Source organism: Engraulis encrasicolus, chromosome 8 (assembly GCF_034702125.1).
Source record: "Engraulis encrasicolus isolate BLACKSEA-1 chromosome 8, IST_EnEncr_1.0, whole genome shotgun sequence".
NCBI lineage: Eukaryota > Metazoa > Chordata > Actinopteri > Clupeiformes > Engraulidae > Engraulis > Engraulis encrasicolus.
Genome location: NC_085864.1, coordinates 20,974,063 through 20,995,341, shown reverse-complemented (window position 1 = coordinate 20,995,341; position 21,279 = coordinate 20,974,063). Strand labels below are relative to the sequence as shown.

The 21,279-nt window shown below is 45.6% G+C and overlaps 1 protein-coding gene across 1 annotated transcript in view; it reads left to right on the top strand.

The window, feature by feature from the left end:
- Positions 1-34: 34 nt before the first annotated feature.
- Positions 35-21,279, top strand: part of lrrc75a (leucine rich repeat containing 75A) — a 39,472-nt gene continuing 18,227 nt past the window's right edge. Inside the window, exons 1-3 of the mRNA XM_063205145.1 lie at positions 35-1,835; positions 10,199-10,327; positions 18,485-18,597. Coding sequence (XP_063061215.1) covers positions 1,590-1,835; positions 10,199-10,327; positions 18,485-18,597 — 488 coding nt within the window. The 5' untranslated portion in view covers positions 35-1,589. The remainder of the gene's footprint in view (positions 1,836-10,198; positions 10,328-18,484; positions 18,598-21,279) is intronic.

Sequence of the window (21,279 nt, the reverse complement as noted above, 5' to 3'; positions counted from 1 at the left end):
GAATTTATCAGCCAATGGTACCTGTACCTGAAATGACTCCCTCAGTGAGCTTTTATTTGACCACTAGATGTCATACTGGCGACAAAGCAAGACAACCGAGGAGGCAGACGCAAGCAGATCCTATAATTTGTTATAAAAGTAGCCAATATATGACAGCAAATCCATTGCACATTTAGGGGAATGAGAACTTTCTAGTTTTTGTTAAAAGTGTGTTATGGTCTAACTCCTGAGCGTAATCTGACAGTGGGGTGTTTTCCACATTTTTTTTGATGCTATTGAATGTTTTTGCACATATAGATGACGTACACCCATTTCATTGGAATGAGTCTGTTACAGTGTGGCCAGAGGGTTTGCTTAAGTAAACAAATGTGCAGATAGACCGAACAGCCTGGACGGACATCTTCCCCGAGGACCTGAAGATGTTGCAGTAGGTCCAACCCCTCCCTTCTCTGTAGGACTAGCGCGCGCACTCCTGCTCTTTTACGCATCGTTTTATCCAGATCGCTTCCTATAAAATTCACTGTTATCGGGGGACACTGACGGCGCTGCCTCGAGCCTTTTCCCGTTCTCGCGTGTTTCTCAAGGATATCTAGTAAGATCTTCCCTGTTTCCAGGAGTCTGACGTGGGCGACTGTGGATACGACGTTTGAAGACGAATCGAAACGCCGAGGACTGAAATCATGGAGTGTCTGGAGTGTAGCAGGACTGATAAACAAACGAGGTTTGGGTGGTTGGCAGTGTGAATTCTGTGCAGGGCCGACCAACTGTAAACAGATACGGGCGATGTAAACATTGGCGTGCCTTGTTTTCCCTTTCCCCTCTAATTTGCCGCAGAGAAGCGTAAAGATTTGGTTTCGCGGAGAGAGAGAAATCACAAGAGAAGGGGATGAGCACGAATAATTGAATAATTAATTTGCAATTAGTTGCAGTAGAGAAACACTATTGCATGCAAGAAAGTTTGTGTCTAAAATACGATGCCAGAGTTTCCAAAAATGATGCGAAATAGTCTGCGGTCAGGCTGCACGCATCTCACCAGGAGATATTTCCTTATGGTGACTTAAATTTAATCGCATCTTCATTGTGCAGCCTTCATAATTGCCACTATTATCATTAAATATTTCCACACATCAACTAGCCTATGCCAAGGCCACAACGGTGTTGCACAAGTGCTAGGCCTTTTTTTATGCATTTTGTGTGATGAGCGAGGTGTGTTAAACTTCTGAACAATCAACTTTGGGGAAAACTTGTGATGGGCGTATGCTCATATTTTCAGCAATAGCTGATAGAACGTCTACAATGTGTCCTCACGTTCCTTCTTTATTGTAATCTAAAAAATGCATTTTCCTTGGTGACCGAGAGGACTTGCGTTAGGAATAGCCTTTGGCAAATACTGGAGAAGGTGCAGCCTGAAATAATGCATTCTATGCCGTGTCTATTGGCTCGCGTTGTTGTGGATAGGTCTCACTGACATTCAGACCAAAACAATGCTAAGGTCAGTTCATAAGTTGGGCGTTACCTTGGTGGGTAAGTTAACATGAGTCTCGAGAGAAGACGCAGAGAAGCCTATAGCCAAAACTAAAACCTAAGACATGGGAGCAAAGCAGACAAAGGGAGCCGAGGCTGGCCCAAGCCCTCACCACGGCTGGAAACGGACACCGACCAAGGAACGAAGCGATTTGTTCGCCTCGTTCATGCTGAGGTCAGGGGACAAGCTCGGTCGGAGCGGGACGCCACCTCCATATCAGCGGCGCATCGGCATGATCCAGGAGATGATGACGATGGCAAAGCAGGGGAAACACGACGAGGCCACGGAGATGCTGAAGACACTCAGACAGGTAAGGTGGTGCAGGTGCAGCGAGTAGGGCCCCTACCCTGTGCTCTGGCAGTGCATGTGTCAGTCTTTTGGAAACCAGCATCCGTCATTATTCTCGTGTTGCTTGATCTGCCCCCTGAACTAATTAAGCTTACATCACATCGGCTGTCACAAGAAATGTGGGTTGATGGCTTTTCAAGTCCAACTATTAAAAACAAATGAGGGGATGGAATAGCATGAAGCACTTTTGGTAAAACTTAACTTGACGCCGGTGTCATAAACATGTCATTACAGTGTCATAATAGTGTCATGACATTTTATGACTGTTGGTCCGCACACTTGAAATCCTTTTTTTATGTGGATTTTTAAAACTTCCATCATCCTTTGCCCTGTACCTTAACCTTGGATGTGCACAATCTTCCTCCCCAACTGTTGTTTTATGGTCATAATGATTTTTAGTTGCCCTAGTGGTTTAACACACTGTAATTCAGTATGGAAAGGCATGGTGGTTGTTGTGGTAACCCATGGATGTGACGGCATACCGAGTTTAGTTCCACCTTGGCCACTGAATTTATGCTGACACAGAGGTACAGGGTTGGCGCTAGACATAGGCAGACTAGGCGGTTGCCTAGGGCACCAAATGTCCTGGGGGCACCAGGGCCCTCAGAATGACAATATTAAGCTGAATAAAGCATTAAACTTTACACTCATTATATATGGTACTAGATCAGCTGTGCTCGATCAGATGTATGACACCATGTCTACAGATGCCAATTTTATCTTCCAGGTCATGTACAGATGCCAATGTCAAATACAAAAAAAAGGAACGATTGGTGCTCCCCTAGGGCACCAAATTGCCTAGAACCGTCCCTGGGTACAATCCTCCCTCCAATGAGCCCAGCCTGCTCCCTGGCTGTCCCCAGTAATGTGATCAGCACCCACCGGTGACATTGGCACTGACTAGTGACATTGTAGGCCTCAGTCTGCCTCACCAGTGCAGGCCAGGAGGAGTGAGGGGGATGTGGAAGGGGAATAGGAAGGAGAGGAATAGGAAGGAGTGGAATGGTTGTTTTTTTTGGGACCATGTATTGATAAACGTTTGTATTTAAAACCACATTAATGTATGCATGCCAGAATTAACGAAATACCGGTACCACTTTACTTGACGCTGGCATTATATGTATGACATAACAGTATCACAGTGTCGTCATGCATGTGTCCATTCATCATTATTTATTATCATATGTCAATGTCATAAACATTTTATGACTATCATTAACATGCAGTAAAGACAGCCCAACAATGTGAACTTTTTATGACGATAAAATGCTAATGGCATTGACATCATGTTTATGACTCGTCCACAACACTATTATGACACTGTTATGTCATATGTATGACGCCGGGGTCAAGTAAAGTGTAACTTAACTAAAATACCTACGTTACATATAGGCCTAGTCCCTAACGGAAGCACACTAACGCAGCATCAACGCATAAATCCCTCTCATACAAAATGAAATGAAGTAAAAGGCATTTAAAGGTATTCACCTTTTACTATTTGCATCTTAATGAGACGTGATAGGATTTTGAGGTCCAAGGCTGAACGCATAGCTCTCATAGTCACAGCCACAGAATGCCCCACTGCTGTTTTTCAATGTCTTGCCAATGTCATAGATCGCAGATAAGCTTTGAGGGATGATGGTGTCGTTAAGTTACTATGTGGTTGTGACTTACTGGGAGCTTAATAGACTATACACAGACTTGCTATTGCTGCACCTTAACCTCCCGCCCGTCCCATGTGTGTTTACACACACACACACACACACCTCCCTTTCGCTTCTCTGTGATGCTGGCACAGACGGCCAGAGGGCCTTGGCTCTTGATGCAATCAGCAGAGCAGTGCGATTTATTACACGATGGCAGTGCCATGAGTGGAGTGAGTGATGGAGCACGAGTGGCGGACGGCTGGGCTCTCGAGAGGGGGTGAACCTACAAACAGGTGGATGAGAGAGGGAGCACAGCACAGCAGTACCTGACTCCTGAGGGGTGTAAGAAGCTGGTTCACCAGGTTAACCTGGGGCCCATACTACAAAGCTGTTTCAGGATAGGTTAAGGTTAAGTTAAGAGGTAAACCATCTAATAGAAGAGCATGGAGTCCTCATTTTCTTAAGAAAAGCTCTTGTATTAGATGATTTACTTCTTAACTTAACCTTAACTTATCCTGAACCACCTTTGTAGTATGGGCCCCAGGTCTACTCATAAGCCAGCTTCTTACTATACATGGGTTCTAAATTGTTGTTTCCCCCTGACTGCGCAAAACTAGCTGTGCACAACTCAACCTCTGATTGTTGGAAACCGCTGTCGGTCAAAAAAAATAGCTCACGTGGTTGGCTGCCAATGTCTTGCCCCTCCTCACAACACCGTGTTTACAAAAACATGTATAGGCTTCTGAACAACTGAGGTGGTGTCACAGTGTCGGCTTCATGATTGTGTTGGAGCAGATGGGAATGATTTGCCTGGTTCACACCAGACCATGGGCCCGTTCTTGATGGCGTATTTTGCAGAAGTCTGCACAGCGCGTATGCGCACTGTGAAATTAGGGCCTACAATGCACTCTAGCTAGAAATTGGCTGCGTTCGTGACAGCACATTGCATGCATTTTTATAACCAGAAACCTGAACTGATTGGCACTCCTCTAGCTGATATGGATTGTGTGTACAATGCACATGTTGGCGAGGCAATTTACCCTCTGCTTCAAGCAGGAAGTACCTTTTTTTTACTCTTTAGATGTCACGTTAGATACAGTATTTCTGTCCACATTGGTTTCAGAGCACATATCCCTTCTTTTCTACGAGCAAGCGGATCACTTTATGGTTGGCGAATCTGCTGCCCGGTTGCAACTGACCATCTTTGATGACGCACATGCGCACTGCGACCATGTGAAGCATTGTGGTTATTAGAAGTTGGGCACGTTCAAGATGAAGCAGTGCTGCTTTTGCTAGGCAGTACGCATGCTCACTTTGCCCGATTGATGCATTCTGGTTAGATTTTTTTTTCATGACGATTGAGCCCATTGTGTCCACAATGCAGCATAGGGGAGTGACTTCTGCTCTGTATTTATGTGACATGGTGTCGACTCATCACGGGAACAGATTTTCTGCTGCGCAGCATTGCAGTTCCTTTACCCTGGCTGCGCTGGCATGGGATGTCCTCCATGTCATCAGTAATCTGCCCTGATTGGCATTCATCTAGCTGATGAATTGCGTGTGCAGTCCACATGTTTGCGAGGCAGCTCACTTGTTGCTTCAAGCAGACAGTAGAGGGTTTTTTTTTTTTGGAAGACACATTCGATATTTCGGTCCATGATGGTTGCAGAGCATTTATACCCACCCTTTTAAGACCAAGCAGTCCATTTTGTCGAGTAATTCGCTATTGTGTCATACTCTCAGATTAGGCCTATTCGACTTTGTGTTTCTACAGTACATGCGCAGACAGGCAGCAATGCATTCTGGACTGGAAAAGTTGCATGATGGTTAGAAATCTTGTCTGACTACAAACTTCAGTCATTTCTGTGATGAAGGCGTGGTGTCAAACTCACACAGGATGAAAGAAATTGCAGTTGAACCTTGCAACACCTGCAGTTGTTAATCCCCATTGATTCTCGTTGTAAGGGTTTGCATGACGCCTCCGCAGTGACGCACCCTTGAACAGCTTGGCCAAAAGTTCACTAACGTCTGTGTGGACGACTTGTCCCACACCCCTAAAAAGTTTGCAGCTCATCCCCACTTCAACTGCTCTTCCCCACCTGTCCCCCCACACCTCACATATGATGTGCTATGTACTGGAGATCAAACTGGTGCGAGTACATTGTCCTGTGCAAATGTGTGGGCGACTTTAAATGTGTTGTTTTTAACACCACCCACCCAGCGACGGCAAGTTTTCGCTGACGTAGTGTGCCATTGACGGTGTTGAAGTAGAATGAGCCTATTTCCTCTAGTCGGTACCACAATCTACCGCTTTGAGACGAGAGCATCCATGCTGGCTGTCAGATCGAAATGATTGTGTAAAGCAGCATGAGATTTCCCAGGCTATGGAATGATGTATTGTGGTGGGGGAGTTTGCATTAAGTGGGTCAGTATTGCTGGCTGAGTCCCAAAGCTGAGCTATAAATGACTATGGCTTTAGTCATTCAGACCAGGGCTCCTGGCCTGCCGTTGTTATGGAGTTGGGTTGTGAATCATGAGTAGGGCTGTCCTGCTGTTTGGAAGAACCTAATCCATAGCTGCTGGCTGCCTCTATCCTCCTTATTATATATATGAAGGGTTTATTTGCAAAACGGTTTATCTCCATTTTTTCACTTTTGCATTTTATTATTGGAAATGACTATTCAGAGGGTCCATCACCTATGTGTGAATTCTTACCATTCAAATATTTTGAGAACATACTGTTTTAACCTATATAAAATACATTTTGCAATGCAATTCAATGGAATGCCCAATACAAAAATGTCAATTTCCCAACATTCTACAAAATGGAGATACACCATTTTGCAAATAAACCCTTCATATATAGGCCTAGTGATTTACCAGAGAGCAAGTAGCGGCTCATCAGAGAGAGAGAGAGAGAGAGAGAGAGAGAGAGAGAGAGAGAGAGAGAGAGAGAGAGAGAGAGAGAGAGAGAGAGAGAGAGAGAGAGAGAGAGAGAGAGAGAGACATTTGGTTAAATAGAGACGGATTAAGTCATATAAAATACTTGAGGAAGCACTTGTCATGGGTGAGAGCTGTCTGTTCCACAGTAATGTGTGTGGCAAACAGGTGGGACTGCAAAGGTACAAACCTCCTTTTTAGTGTGACCCTCTTCAAGTCAAGTCAAGTCAAGTTTATTGTCAATTTCTTTACATGCACTGGTCATACAAAGAATTTGAAATTGCGTTTCTTGCTCTCCCATGCAGACATAGACTAATCTAGGTAAGGACATAGACAGTATAGACATAGACAGTACTCATACATGGACATAGACAGTATGGACGTAGACATTGCTCATACAGACATTTAAAGTGCAAGACTGGACAACAGAAGACTTGTAGAGAACATACATTAAGAGGAGGTATTTTGTTGTGCTTTTTCTAAAAGTCCTTTATAGCGTTCTGACATAGTAATAGTAGCATTTGAAGAAAATAAATAATTAAAAAAGGTTTTATTAAATACACCAGCAGCAGTATGTGTGTGTGTGTGTGTGTGTTTGTATGCGTGTGTGTGTGTGTGTGTGTGTGTGTGTGTGTGTGTGTGTGTGTGTGTGTGTGTGTGTGTGTGTGTGTGTGTGTGTGTGTGTGTGGTGTGTGTGGTGTGTGTGTGTGTGTGTGTTTAGTGCAGGTAGAAAGTGCGGTGTGCGTCTGTGTGTGTGTACCTGTGTATGTGTGTGTGTGTGTGTATGTGTGTGAGTATGAGTTGTGTGTCAGTGTGTGTATGTTTGGGTTTTGTGCAGAAAGTGCAGTGTGTGTGTGTGTGTGTGTGTGTGTGTGTGTGTGTGTGTGTGTGTGTGTGTGTGTGTGTGTGTGTGTGTGTGTGTGTGTGTGTGTGTGTGTGTGTGCATTTGTATGTTTTGAGTTAGTGCAGGTTGAAGGTTCAGTCACAGATGTAGTAGTGCAGGTGGAATGTTCAGTCGCAGATATGGTGGTGGGGATGAGGGGGGGGAGCGTTGTCAGTGGCCTGGCTGGCTAGAGGCTGACAGTGAAGGGAGAGTGGGTTGAGTGTTCAGTATCTTGATTGCTTGATGCATCGTGCTGCTTGCAAGCCTGGTGGTACGGGAACGGAGGCGCCTGTACCTCTTTCCAGAGGGCAGGAGGCTGAACAGTTTGTGTGCAGGGTGGCTTGTGTCTTTGATGATCATCAGTGCTTTTCGGGTGAGGCGTGCGGTGTAAATGTCCTGCAGGGAGGGGAGTGGTACTCCAATGATCTTCTTCGCTGTGTTCACAACACGCTGGAGTGTCTTCCTGTTTTTCTCTCCGTGCAGCTTCCTCCCCACACTGTGATGCAGCTGGACACGACGCTCTCTATGGTTCCTCTGTAGAATGTTGTCATGATGGAGGGTGTAGCACTTGCCTTCTTTAGTTTGCGCAAGAAGTAGAGACGCTGATGGGCCTTCTTCGCCAGTGATGTAGTGTTGGTGGTCCAAGAGAGGTCGTCGCTGATGTGCACTCCAAGGAACTTGGTGCTGCTCACTCTCTCCACAGCATCACCGTCGATGGTCAGTGGTGGCAGTTGTTTTTGGACCCTCTGAAAGTTGACAACAATCTCCTTGGTCTTGTTGACATTCAGCAGGAGGTTGTTGTCTTTGCACCATCTGGCCAGCAGGTCTACTTCTTCTCTGTAGTGGGTCTCATCGCCCTTAGTGATGAGGCCCACCAGTGTTGTATCATCCGCAAACTTCACTAGATGGTTAGTGCTGTGGGTCGTTGTGCAGTCATGTGTCAGCAGCGTGAACAGCAGGGGGCTGAGAACACAACCTTGCGGAGCCCCCGTGCTCAGGGTCAGGGTGCTTGAGGTGTTATTCCCTACCCGTACTGCTTGTGGTCTCTACATCAGGAAGTCCAGCAGCCAGTTGCAGAGGGAGGTGCTGAAACCTAGTTTGTCCAGTTTTCTGATGAGTTGTTGTGGTATTATGATATTGAATGCTGAACTGAAGTCAATGAACAGCATTCTCACATATGAGTCTTTATTGTCCAAGTGGGTGAGGGCTGGATGGAGGGCAGAGCAGATTGCATCCTCCGTGGATCGCTTGGCTCGGTATGCGAACTGGTAGGGGTCCAGGGTGGGGGGTAGGGTGGCTTTGATGTGTGACAGGACTAGCCGTTCGAAGCACTTCATGATTATGGGCGTCAGTGCTACAGGACGGTAGTCATTGAAGCATGATGGTGATGATTTCTTCGGCACGGGTATGATGGTAGCAGCTTTGAAAAGTGATGGGATGACTGCTTGCTCCAGAGAGATGTTAAAGATGTCTGTGAAGACATCCTTCAGCTCTTCTGCACAATCCTTCAACACTCGGCCAGGTATGTTGTCTGGGCCAGCTGCTTTGCGTGGGTTGATGGTGGCCAGTGTCCTCTTCACACTGGCAGAGGACAGGTACAGGGGTTGATCATGGGGGGGAGGGGGAGTTTTCTGTGGATGAGTGTCATTTTGTGCGTCGTGCGTCTCTTGCACGTCCCAGCGCAACACCCCAGTTCAAACAACCACCAGTGAGGACCTTTATTTGTTTCCAGTCCATGTATATTTGATGCCAGCTAGTAGGGCGTATTAAATATGAATGGATTTTCTTTTAGCAGACAAGTGTACTAGTTGTATGTAAACCCTGTCCTCTCCATCTGCCCTCCGTCAGGGCAGTAGCCACTTCATAGATCTGAGAACAGGACTGATTACTAGCGCCAACTGCTGAAGAATAGCCTGATTATCATCGACTTTCAAATCTCTTCGAGAATTGTTCTGACCAAGAGCATAACAATTAACATTTTCCAAATGGCATGGTTGACACGCCTCCCTAGGTTTGCTACTGGTGGACTGGTTTCTGACAATGTGGGTGCAGTTCCCGATTTTTGTGGAGATCAGAAACAATATTTACATTGCTCTTGGCCTGACTAGCGGCAACGCAGAAGGTGTTGCGACACTAGGATGGCGTGGCCTGGCTTCTGAAGACCTGTTGTTCTGCTAATCAGACAGTAAAGAAGTGAAGCTGTATTCTTTGTGGATGGTTATTGGGCTAGTATTTGTGCATGGGTGATGGTTGAGGATTCACTAACATCTCACACTAATGAATTTTGAACCAAGCAGCGACTAAGCGCACAAACATTTCATCACCAGTTTAGTACACAATGGAGAAGTTATTATTTGCATTTGTGAACCATTTCCCCTGTTACAGAAAAAAAGCATGGCAGACAATTGAGCAGATTTAAAGTGTATCGCGTTTGGTATGTTGTGAGTGCTGCTGGTCATGCTTCCTCAATATACAGTAGTGTTGGCAATCATGGCACGCGCTGAGAAAAGTTTAAACAGCTGTAGTTCTGGTTTCTGTGATCTAAAATGAAGTTTTTGCTCATCATATTCCCCTCCCTCTGAAAGATTTGTGGATGGAGTCATAGTTTGCTAGCCAGGTTCTCACCACATCTCAGTGTGTGTGTGTAGCTTTGGAGCCCCCTGGTGGAGCTCCAACACACACAGAGGTCTGGGAGACTGCAGCAGGATTCCTTTTCTCCAATCAAAAACGCAGCATTTATTGCTTCAATATCAATGGCAGCTCGCATTGAGGAGTCGCAGGCTACATCCTTCTGTTTTTATTTCTTCTTTCTGTGATCCATCACTATTCCTCACCCATGTTCTCTTTCCTGTGAAGGATTTGGGAATGGAGTCTACATCTCTGGACGACGTCTTGTATCGCTACGCCAGCTTCCGGAACCTGGTGGACCCCATCACGCATGACCTGATCATCAGCCTGGCCAAGTACATCCACTGCCCAAAGCCGGTAATGCACACACACGCACGCGCACACACACACACACACACACACACACACACACACACACACACACACACACACACACACACACACACACACACACACACACACACACACACACACACACGCACGCACACAGTCATCCATACACACATACAGTTATCCATACACACACACAGTCATTCACACACATACACACACACACACGTACACACACACAGTCATCCACACACACACACACACACATACACACAACACGCGTGCACACACACGTACACACACACACCTTACCGGTGTTTCTCTCTGTTGATTTGGTTATTATTATTCATTTGGAACATTTGAAACAATGGGAACATTTTTGCATTTCAGTGAGCAGGTGTGTCTCGCAGACGCTGCCATTACGTGCTGTACCGCCTGTCTTTATATACACAGTGAATTACAATGAAGGGCTTGTGTTGTGTCCTCACAGGCAGGTGACATGGCTAGCAGGGAATAGGTGACATTTGGTGACAGGAAATGACTAACATTTTAAATTAAATGGCAACGGGTCTGGAAGCGTGTGTGAAAAAAAGGCCAGGCATATCCTGTTTGATAGCTGGGGTCATTTCTCTCATGCGGAGTCATTGTTTGACAACCTGCTTGCGTTTTCTGTTTTAGTGAATGCCCTTCTGCCTCACGACTTTGACTGTGGCAGTAGATAAGCAGTTTATGGCACGTGTGATGCCGATAGCCCAGCTGCAGCGGCAGTATGAAAACATTGTTTATAAAGATGCTATGTTCAGGAGATGCTTTGGCACAGTTTGCTAGTAAGACTCGTACAGTACCACATGCAGGGCTACGTGGTCATGGGGACACAGGGTCGAATCCGGCTTGGGGTGTCATTTCCCACACCAACCACATCTCCCTCTCTCTCCCAACCACATCCTGTCGGTTCTCCACTGCCCTGACACAAAAGCCCTTTAAAACAAAATATGAAAATTCTACATTCAGTCTATGAATCTATAAGTCATTTTAAATGAATACTACATTTTTATTTTCAATCTTTCTTAACTACCCGTTTTGAAAATGGAGAAGGAGACGTTGATTGCGAGCAGAGATAATGAGAATTGTTAGAGGAAAAAGAGGTTAGTGGGGTGAGAGAGAGTGAAACAGAGAGAGAGAGAGAGAGAGAGATTGGGAGAGAGGGAGAGAAGGAGAGAGAGGAGACGGAGAGAGAGAGGGAGAGAAAAAGAGTGAGAGGCAGTGGAAGAGAGAGAGAGAGAGAGAGGGAGGGAGAGAGGGAGATAGGAGAGATGGAAGAGGGCAGACAGAGCTGACAGCCATGCTGTGCGAGCAGATGAGTCACTCAGAGCAGAGGAGAGCTGGGGACCTGGCTGGCAGCTCCCGGAGGAGGAGCTTCCTACCAGGGCTGCACAATATATCGAAAATGTATCAGACTTGTGATATCAAGAGTGGCGATATGCGTATCGCAAAAATAACGTAATAATCGTGAACAAGTAAAACATTTCTGTGCAGTCCAATCACTTGCTGAATGTCAACAAATGGGCAAGAAGCCTTCCATGACCAAAGCCACACGACACCCCCCACACAGACAGACAAAGTAGTGACAAGAAAAACACTCAACAGCTATAAAACAGCTATATTTCTAAATATCGTTATCGAGGTATTGCATGCTGCATTTTTTTCTGATATCGTGCAGCCCTATTTCCGACTGTTGCTTAGTGGAGCAGGACTGGTGCACACACCCACACACAGACACACAATGCCAATGTGTCTATACATGTAGCCTATATATTCTAGTGTGTGTGGAGCATGTTTGTGTCTGTGTTATCTGATTTTTTTTAAGGTGGAGCAGAGCTGGTAGGTACACACACACACCCACACAGACACACAACATCGATGTGTGTGTACATGGCATATATTTTACAGAGTGTATGTTTGTGTGTGTGTGTGTGTGTGTGTGTGTGTGTGTGTGTGTGTGTGTGTGTGTGTGAGTGCGCGCGCCTGCGTGCCTGTGTGCCTGCCTGCGTGCGTGCCTGTGTGCCCACCCGTGTGCGTGCCTGCCTGCCTGCCTGCGTGCCTGCGTGCCTGCCCGCCCGTGTGCGTACCTACCTGCCTGCCTGCCTGCCTGCGTGCCTGCCTGCCTGTATGCGTGCCTGCCTGCCTGCCTGCGTGCCTGCCTACCTGCCTGCCTGTATGCGTGCCTGCCTGCGTGGCTGCATGCCTGCGTGTTTGCTTGCCTGTGGCAGCCGCTGCTCTGCAGGTTCTGTCACATGGGGCTGAGTGTGTGTGATTTCCATGCCGGGAAAGTGTGTGCCTGACGACGGGGGAACACTGTGTGCACGAGGTGGCAACCCATGTTTTACACACACACACACACACACACACACACACACACACACACACACACACACACACACACACACACACACACACACACACACACACACACACACACACACACACACACACACACACACACACACGGTAGTTAGCAGGAAAGCAGTGGCAGTCCTCGTGCCGAGTCCTCTCAGGATTGGCTCTGTCTGTTTTGGCTTCTGGGTCTTTATTTTGATTGGACAGTCGAGTCAAGTCAAGTCAGCTTTTATTGTCAGTTTCTTCATATGCACTGGTCATGCAAGGAAAATGAAATTGCTCTTTTTTTGTCTCTATGCCATGAAAGGACATATATACATAGGACTGACATTTACAGACTGACGTCAAAGTGCAAGACAGGACAAGTAACAGTGATGGACCAATGACAGTAAAGTGATGAAAAGTAATAAATAATAGCTGGGCATTTAACATTGGTGAGTGACAGTGATGGACCAGTGATAAACCAGTTACAATAAGTGATCGAGTAATAAATAACAATTTAACATTTATTGTAGATTGTTATTGTAGACTGGACAGTAGGGAGAGTGACAGGAGATGAATGGGCCAAGGAGATAAGATGCAGAGAGATTTAGGCCTCTTGTGAGAAGATCATTTTTGTGACGGAAACCTTTTGTGTAGCACTGTCAGTTTGTGTGTTGGTAGTTTGGCTGTGACCAAGGTAACGGAACAAATGACGCTGGCATGTGACATGTAGCCTACTGTATTGTTGGCTTGAAAAACCTTTTCAATTGAGCTGCTTTCGCATTGCCAGTAATCATTGCATTACTCTTAGCTGACGCTTTAATTTGTTCAAAGCAACTTACAACTATTATTTGTCAGGGTATTGGTACAGTCCCTGGAGCAATGTGGGGTTAGGTGCCTTGCTCAAGGGCACTTCAGCCATGTATGGAGGTGTAGGAAGAGGTTGGGGGGGATTCGAACTGGCAACCCCTAGATTGTAAGACCAACTCTCTATCCACTAGGCCACGGCTGCCCCATCAGGGTAAAGAATCAGTAATCAGGGTAAAGAAAGTGCGATGAGAATATTAGAGACACCAATACACCACTCTGACCCTCCCTTGCCAGCTAGCTGTGCCACTGTGCTGCTTGACACTAGATTTGATTGATCAGGTTGCACTAAAATCCATACGTAGCATTCCTAACTTAAATGCATACAGTGTCTCTGCGTTGTGTAGTCAGTCATATGCGTTCATGTGTTTTTCATTTTTCATGACGTGAATGTAAATCAGACATAATCTTATGTTTTTGTGGTGCTTTTTGCATACCACTTGTACAGTGCACTTGCACATTAGTATATCTGCAACTGCCATGTTGACCTTGACCAGAACAGGTGTCTTTGTGAGCTGAGTGAAGATAAATATTTTCTCATTCACTGATCAACACACACACACACACACACACACACACACACACACACACACACACACACACACACACACACACACACACACACACACACACACACACACACGGATGGATGCACATGCACAGGCACGCACGCAAGCAGGCACACAGTCACCCAGACTAGTCTGCATAGAAACTGCATGTTTATGACAGGGGGAAAAAACTCAACATACCAGCAGATGATCATACTTGTGTTTCGGTCAGCTGAGCACTGCTCTAATCGGCGCAACACACACACACACACACACGCGCACACACACACACGGATGGATACGCACGCACGCATGCACACGTGCAGGCAGGCACACAGACACACAAGTCATCCAGCCTAGTCTGCATACTTGTGTTTTGGTCAGCTGAGCACTGCTCTAATCGGCGCAACACACACACACACACAAACGCATGCACGCACACACGCACACACACACACTCACACGCACACACACTGTCACAGTCACACGAACAGGCCCAGTGCCTCCTGCTCCTTCTCTCCTCCAGGGACAGCACAGCACACATGCGTGCACACACACACACACACACACACACACACACACACACACACACAGGGACAGCACAGCACAGTGCACCCAGGAGCATTCCTGGTAGGCATGCAGTGCAGCAGGAGTGATGTGTTGTTTGTCCCTAGCCTGATTATCATTGACTTTCAATTCTCTTCGAGATTTGGTTTGACCAAGAGCATAACAATTAACATTTCCCAAAAGCCATGGTTGACCCACCACCTCCCTTGTTTGTTTATGGTTGTTTATTTCCTGACAAAGTGGGAGGAGTTCCCGATTTTTCAGGAGCTCAGAAACAATATTTGTATTGCTCTTGGCCTGACTAGAAGAACTGAAGGTGTTGCGTCACTAGTAGGGCACAGCCTTGCTAGTACATTTCACCCAGGAGCATTCTTGTTAGGCATGCAGGAGGAGTGATTTGTTGTTTGTCCTTCCATCCATGAATGTGGAGTCAGTGGGACTCAGGCAGGGCTGGACTGGCCATCTGGCATAGCAGACATTACCCGGTGGGCCCCCGCACCTTCGTGGGCCCCTATTTTCAGATTTTTTTTCCCCACATTTCTGAAAATAGGGGCCCACAACGGTGCAGGGCCCACTGGTGAGTCAGTTCTGCACAGCTAATTTAGGGGGGGTAGGGGGTCTTTAAGCCAAAAGTGCCCAGGCCCTATTTCTCCCCCAGTCCATCCCTGGCAGGAGTTAATGGAGATCTGTGTGCACTAGGGACTGGCAGGGGAGCGTGTGGCCGAAGCACATGCATTCTAATTGGGTAGGAGAGCGCTGGGAGCTGGGGGGTGGGCATAGCTGGGTTATGGCTGGGGGGGGTTTCAGCAAGTCGTATTTCTTTGGAGCAGATGGGCTTGTCGGTGATCCGACTCACTATTTGCTGAAAAAGCTCAACTACGTCATCATGACATTGCCATGGCATTAACGCAGAGAGCGTTATAGAGTCTTAAAGTGATACTGTCCCTTTTTTCAAAATAATCTCATATTACACATTCCCTTGAGTTAAATAATTGAGTTTTACCTTTCTCTTGTACTTTCAACCGTTCTCTGAGTATGGCAGCACAAATTTTACCTCCAAGCTAGCAGTTAACATTGAGTCCTATGAGACCAACTGGCGGCTAACTGGTCTCATAGGGGTATGCGTGCAATAGGGGTATGCCACTATTTTGGGGCTTAATACAGTTAAAATCATTGGCCGGGGTTTATAAAGGTGGTTAAGTGTCTTATTTTTCATGTTAGGCGTTGTCTTGCTTTAAGACAAGTTAAAAGGGGAAATATGTAGCTAAGCTAGTGAAAGTCAATGGATCACTGTAGCATGTGTGATCCATTGACTCTCACTAGCTTAGATACTTACTCCCTCCTTAAAACAAGACAACGCCTAACATGAAAAATAAGACACTTTACCACTTTTATAAACCCAGGGCCCAAAATAGTGGCATACCTCTAAAGGTCCAGTATGTCATTTCAAAATGTATACTGCTCATTCCCAAATTACAATTAACATAGCCTACTGAGTGTAGAGAAGACACCGGAGCAGCACAGATGCAGATGCATAAGGACTACCCTGTGCACTTAATTAAAAGAAGAAAATAATTGTGTAGAAAAGAGAGATATCCTCCGCGCTCCTGCTCTTCACAATCTGTTGCGTCACGGGAAAGGACTGGTAGATGCAGGCAAAGAAAGGAGTCACCAATGTCATTGACTCTGAAGAAGACGTGAGAACGTCGAAACGTTAGCCTTGGCACTTGCCCAATAAAACAAGTAAACTTCCACATCTGAAGATGCTCCAGTGACTCCTTTCTTTCCCAAGACAAGAATTGCATCTGTGCTGTTCCGATGTCTTCTCTCCAATTGGTGTTTTAGGGCCTAACATAACATTCCGATGGATGTACCATCTTCATCTGTTGTGCACTTAATTAAAAGAAGTGTATTCCTTTGTCCAGCACCCAGAACTTTGAGGTGTGTGTGTGTGTGCGTTCGTGCGTGCGTGTGCGTGCGCGTGTGTGTTTGTGTGTGAATTGAATGAATTGTCAATTCGGCTGTGTTGCTTTCACATCCAGTCAGTGTTTGCTGAGAGGGACAAAGTGTTTTTGCTGGAGGCCTCGTCTTGGCACTTCTGTCTTTCTCTCTGTCACGCCGCTGTGCCTTCACTTTGATGGACATGCCCTCTTCTCCTCCGTCAGTGCCAATTAACCTGTCTTGTCTTTACAAGTGATGGGCAAGCTGCAGTAGCCTCTTGGGGTTGCAGATGGGGTTTTCCGGTGGGCCTATTCACTATTTGCTGAAAATACTCAACTATACATCATAACAACATTGCTATGACATTACAGATAGCCTCAAGTTACGGATTAAGACATAGCTATTACAATTTTTGGTGACAGTAAGGTTGTAACATAGGCTCTGCGCTAAGGGGTTAACAAGTAGCTACAAATCAGTGCCACATATTCCAAATGACCCGATGTTACCTGTCCAATTCAACCCGACAATCACGTGGACTAATGAACTAATGAATCCAGGTAGCCCACGACTGGTCTTCAGTATTATGGACATGCTCTTACCTCCTACACTCCCATGACTGTCTCTGTGTGTGTGTGTGTGTGTGTGTGTGTGTGTGTGTGTGTGTGTGTGTGTGTGTGTGTGTGTGTGTGTGTGTGTGTGTGTGTGTGTGTGTGTGTGTGTGTGTGTGTGTGTGTGTGTGTGTGTGTGTGCGTGCGTGCGTGTGTGTGTGTGCGTGGGTGCGTGTGCGTGCGTGCGTGCGTGTGTGCGTGCGTGCGTGCGTGCGTGCGTGCATGCGTGCGTGCGTGCGTGCTTGCGTGTGCCTACTGGTAGGTATATGACATGGGCTTTTTTCGGGCGATTCTTTGCCTATTTTGTCGGTCAATGGCAATATTTCCTGTTTGACTGGATAACAAGTCACAATGCCCTCTCTAAATATATTTGTATGCAACATATCAACAAAATTAAATATATATACATTTGAACCTTGCTTTTTCAGATGGCCAGATTCATCTCTTCATTGCTTCGTCGCATGTATGCAAATGAGCATATATCATAAATAGCCTCATTAGCATATGTAAACATGAAATTATAGAACACTTGTGATACATTTTTTCTCATTTCCATGTGAATAATCAACTAGTAAAGTTTCATAGTGATATCTGTAAGTTAAAAAAATTACCCTATTCACCTGCAATTTCTTGCCTTAAAACAAAATAAAACGCTTAAAAACCTTAAATATGGGCCATTGATCATCTAAAACTGTATGGAAGTATTTTCTCTCATCCCACATGACAATTTGATCACTAAAAAATGAGTTTATATGCATTTCTCTTGATGAGAGATTGAATAAATTGGCATTAGAAGGCGGCCATTTTGAAAGCCATATATAGTTGGTAAAAGATGGTAAAACATTGCTTTTCTGATTCCTTACACTCTACGGTTTCCAAAAATATATAGGTTTCATAATCCCCCAAAGAATTGAACGAAATTACACAAGGAACTGAACTGTGTTTCATGCGATTTTCCTGCTTTATCAGATTCTTTTTGTTTTTGTAAGCAGAAAATGTATGTATGTATGTTTAACTAAAGCTACAGCATGGAAAACAAGCACAGCTTGCAAACAGCTGATCCACACATTCCATCAGCAGTTATAGGGAACATGTTCATCTGGAAATACAATACACAGTGTTTCCTACGAATATTCCTGACGTTTCATCCTCAAAGCAATGTTTTTATACTGTATGTCGTCAGGAAACTGTGTCTGTGTGTGTGGAGTGGCTGTTGAAAAAATGAAAATAATTGTCACCTTCTCTTTTTTCCCCTCTGTGCTCTTGGCTTGTAGGAGGGCGATTCTCTGGGTGCCATGGAGAAGGTGTGCCGGCAGCTGACCTACCACCTGAGCCCTCATTCACACTGGAGGCGGCAGGGTCTGATCAAGAGGAAGCCCCAGGCATGGTGAGCACTATCAGGGGGGTTGACATAATGGGGGAGGGGGGTGGGTGGTTGGAAGGGGCACTGTGAAGGGGATAAGCGGGTGTGTTTCAATTGGGCAGGAGCCCTCTGGAGCTCTCTAGAGCTCCCCATCCTTACTAAAGCGCTGCAGAGTCCCGTCTGGAAAGCACAGATAAGGGGCGATGAAGGCGGCAAACGATTCAACCTGAAGCGTTCGATCAGGGAAAGGAACAAAACCGAAGCTCGTGTTTAGAAAAATGTGAGCATTCCATTGGCTGCCGCCTGCTGTCACCGAGCTCATTACATATTTTTCACTTAAGTTCAACTTCTCTTTTAATGATTTTGACGCTAGAAATGCTTTTGCAGCTTTTGACACTTGCTCTTCCATACAAAGTCAATTACTTCCACCGCTTTCCATGCCGTCAATGCCTGCTGTCTGTCCGTAGCCTACAGCACACAGCCAGCCAGAGCTGCGCTCACTATGTGACCATATCTATTAGAATAAATTGGAGTTAATGACAAATGAGTACAGACGAGTTCCCCCTCCATTTAAGACAAGTTCCAAATTACGAAATTACAAATGCCAACTTGTTTTTTGCTTGCAAAAAAATGCAGCTATTGGAATGCGATTCGAGTTGCATGAGGCGCTTACATGAGCTTAAGACTGGCTCTTTGGGATACCCTTCACCACCGCACACACCGTAGGTTTGAATACATTCAGTGATGCAGCAAACCACCAGTTGCTGCCACAGCAGGGTTATACACGCCTGTGTTCAAAAAGCTCTTGAAAGCCTCTCGGCTCTAGGAACACCTGTTATCCTGGTGGAGCAGGGGGGGAGCCTACTCCTATCGTAATACTGCCAATTGTAATGCAACAATAAATAATAATGGTATTTGTGGGGCCACCCATGGTAATGATCGAGTCATAGCGCATCAGTAAAGGCCCTCTGTAATGGCATAGAACAGTATATAGTAGTGCTACGGTAATTAGCCTTTCAATGACTATAACAGCGTGCCACTGGTGGTACGGCGTGCATTCTGGGGCTACGATCATGCTGAATTGGCAGCATATACATGTATGACATAAATGACAAAAGTAATAACGTGCTCCACCTTTAAACACATGAGCACAGTGTTGACTGGTGGTGCCCAAGTATTCTGCAGCTATCCAATCAGCTGGGCTCAAACCAAGCCAAGCTCCACTGCACTCAGTGCACTACTGTACCTTCTTTTAATGGTTTTCATAACAGACGAACAATGTCACTAATCTCATTAATTTGAGTTGACGCAAGTTATATTGTCACGGCAGGGATTTGGGGCCTTCTCTCACTAATTAGAGTGGTGAGGTGGGTGGTGGTTTTTTTTCCTTTTTTGAGGAAGGCTTTGGGACTGAATCATCACCCTCCTTTGCTCACCTTCCTCTGCTCTCTCCTATCAGGACTCTCAACTCACTCTGAGTGCTGGACAGACTAATGAACACAACATGTAAAAAAGCCACAGCATCATTACTGATACAGGTTCAAGAATTCGTCATTGATGATCAGTGTTGGGCATGCATTACTGATGACATGTTACTCTCTTTTCAAAATAATCCCTTACATTACAATATTACTACATTTAAAATGTATGGCATTACACCACATTTGCATTACTTTGGTTACTTTCGCCAAAATAACTGTAGGCCTAAATATGGATCAGTGTAAATCAAGCTCATGAGTCATGACTTTTTCACCTCCCGTCCAGGAGGTGTTTTGGCAGCATGCAGACTAAAAACTTCCAGGTTCAGGAATAGCTTCTTTCTGACCCACCACAGTGAACACCATTAAAATCCAGGTCACGGTACCATGCATTGTAACTTAAGTTACTTAGCATTGTAACTAAATAAAATATTACTGATTTTTGCCCTGTAATGCCTTACATTACAATGCCTTGCATTACAGTAATGAACTATTTTTGTAATGCGTTACTCCCAACTCTGATGATACAGGTTTAAGTGTTCATCGTTACTGATACAGGATCAAGTGTTCGTTACTGATACAGGTTCAAGTGTTCATCCATACTGATACAGGTTCAAGAGTTCCCATAGTGGCTGTTGTTGTGACTAGAGACCGACCGATTAATCGGCAGGTTTTTGCTATTTTTCAATAAATCGGCATCGGACGATTTTCTTATTTGGCCACACCGATTTCAAGTCAGGCACATCTGCGGGCAGCTATCTACTTGGAATGATCAATGCTGGTGATCAATGCTATGGATGCAATTCACATTTTTTAATTAACAAAGTAGTTTTAGCAAGCCAATTATGGATCATATGATAGTATATCGGCCCTAAAAATCGGGCCAAAAAATCGGCAAGTCACATCGGCCATCGGCTGACTCTGACCGCTAAATATCGGTATTGGCCTTAGAAAAACCCATAACGGTCGGTCTCTAGTTGTTACGGAGGTTGGAGGTTTATGAGTGTTAGTTTTATGAGTCAGGCTTTGGAGGGCAGTGCCAGTACCACTTCCGTGTATACACAGAGCTGCAGTATTTCATTATTTCTGAACGTCTGCCATCTCTCGACTCCCGCACTCTCCGCTATTGATGAATAAGAGCCGTGTTCACTCAGCTAAATGAATCAGAGTGGAGTGAGTGGCGAGCAGCTTCCCAAGGCGCTGGCTCTTATTCCACTGTCTTGCATGG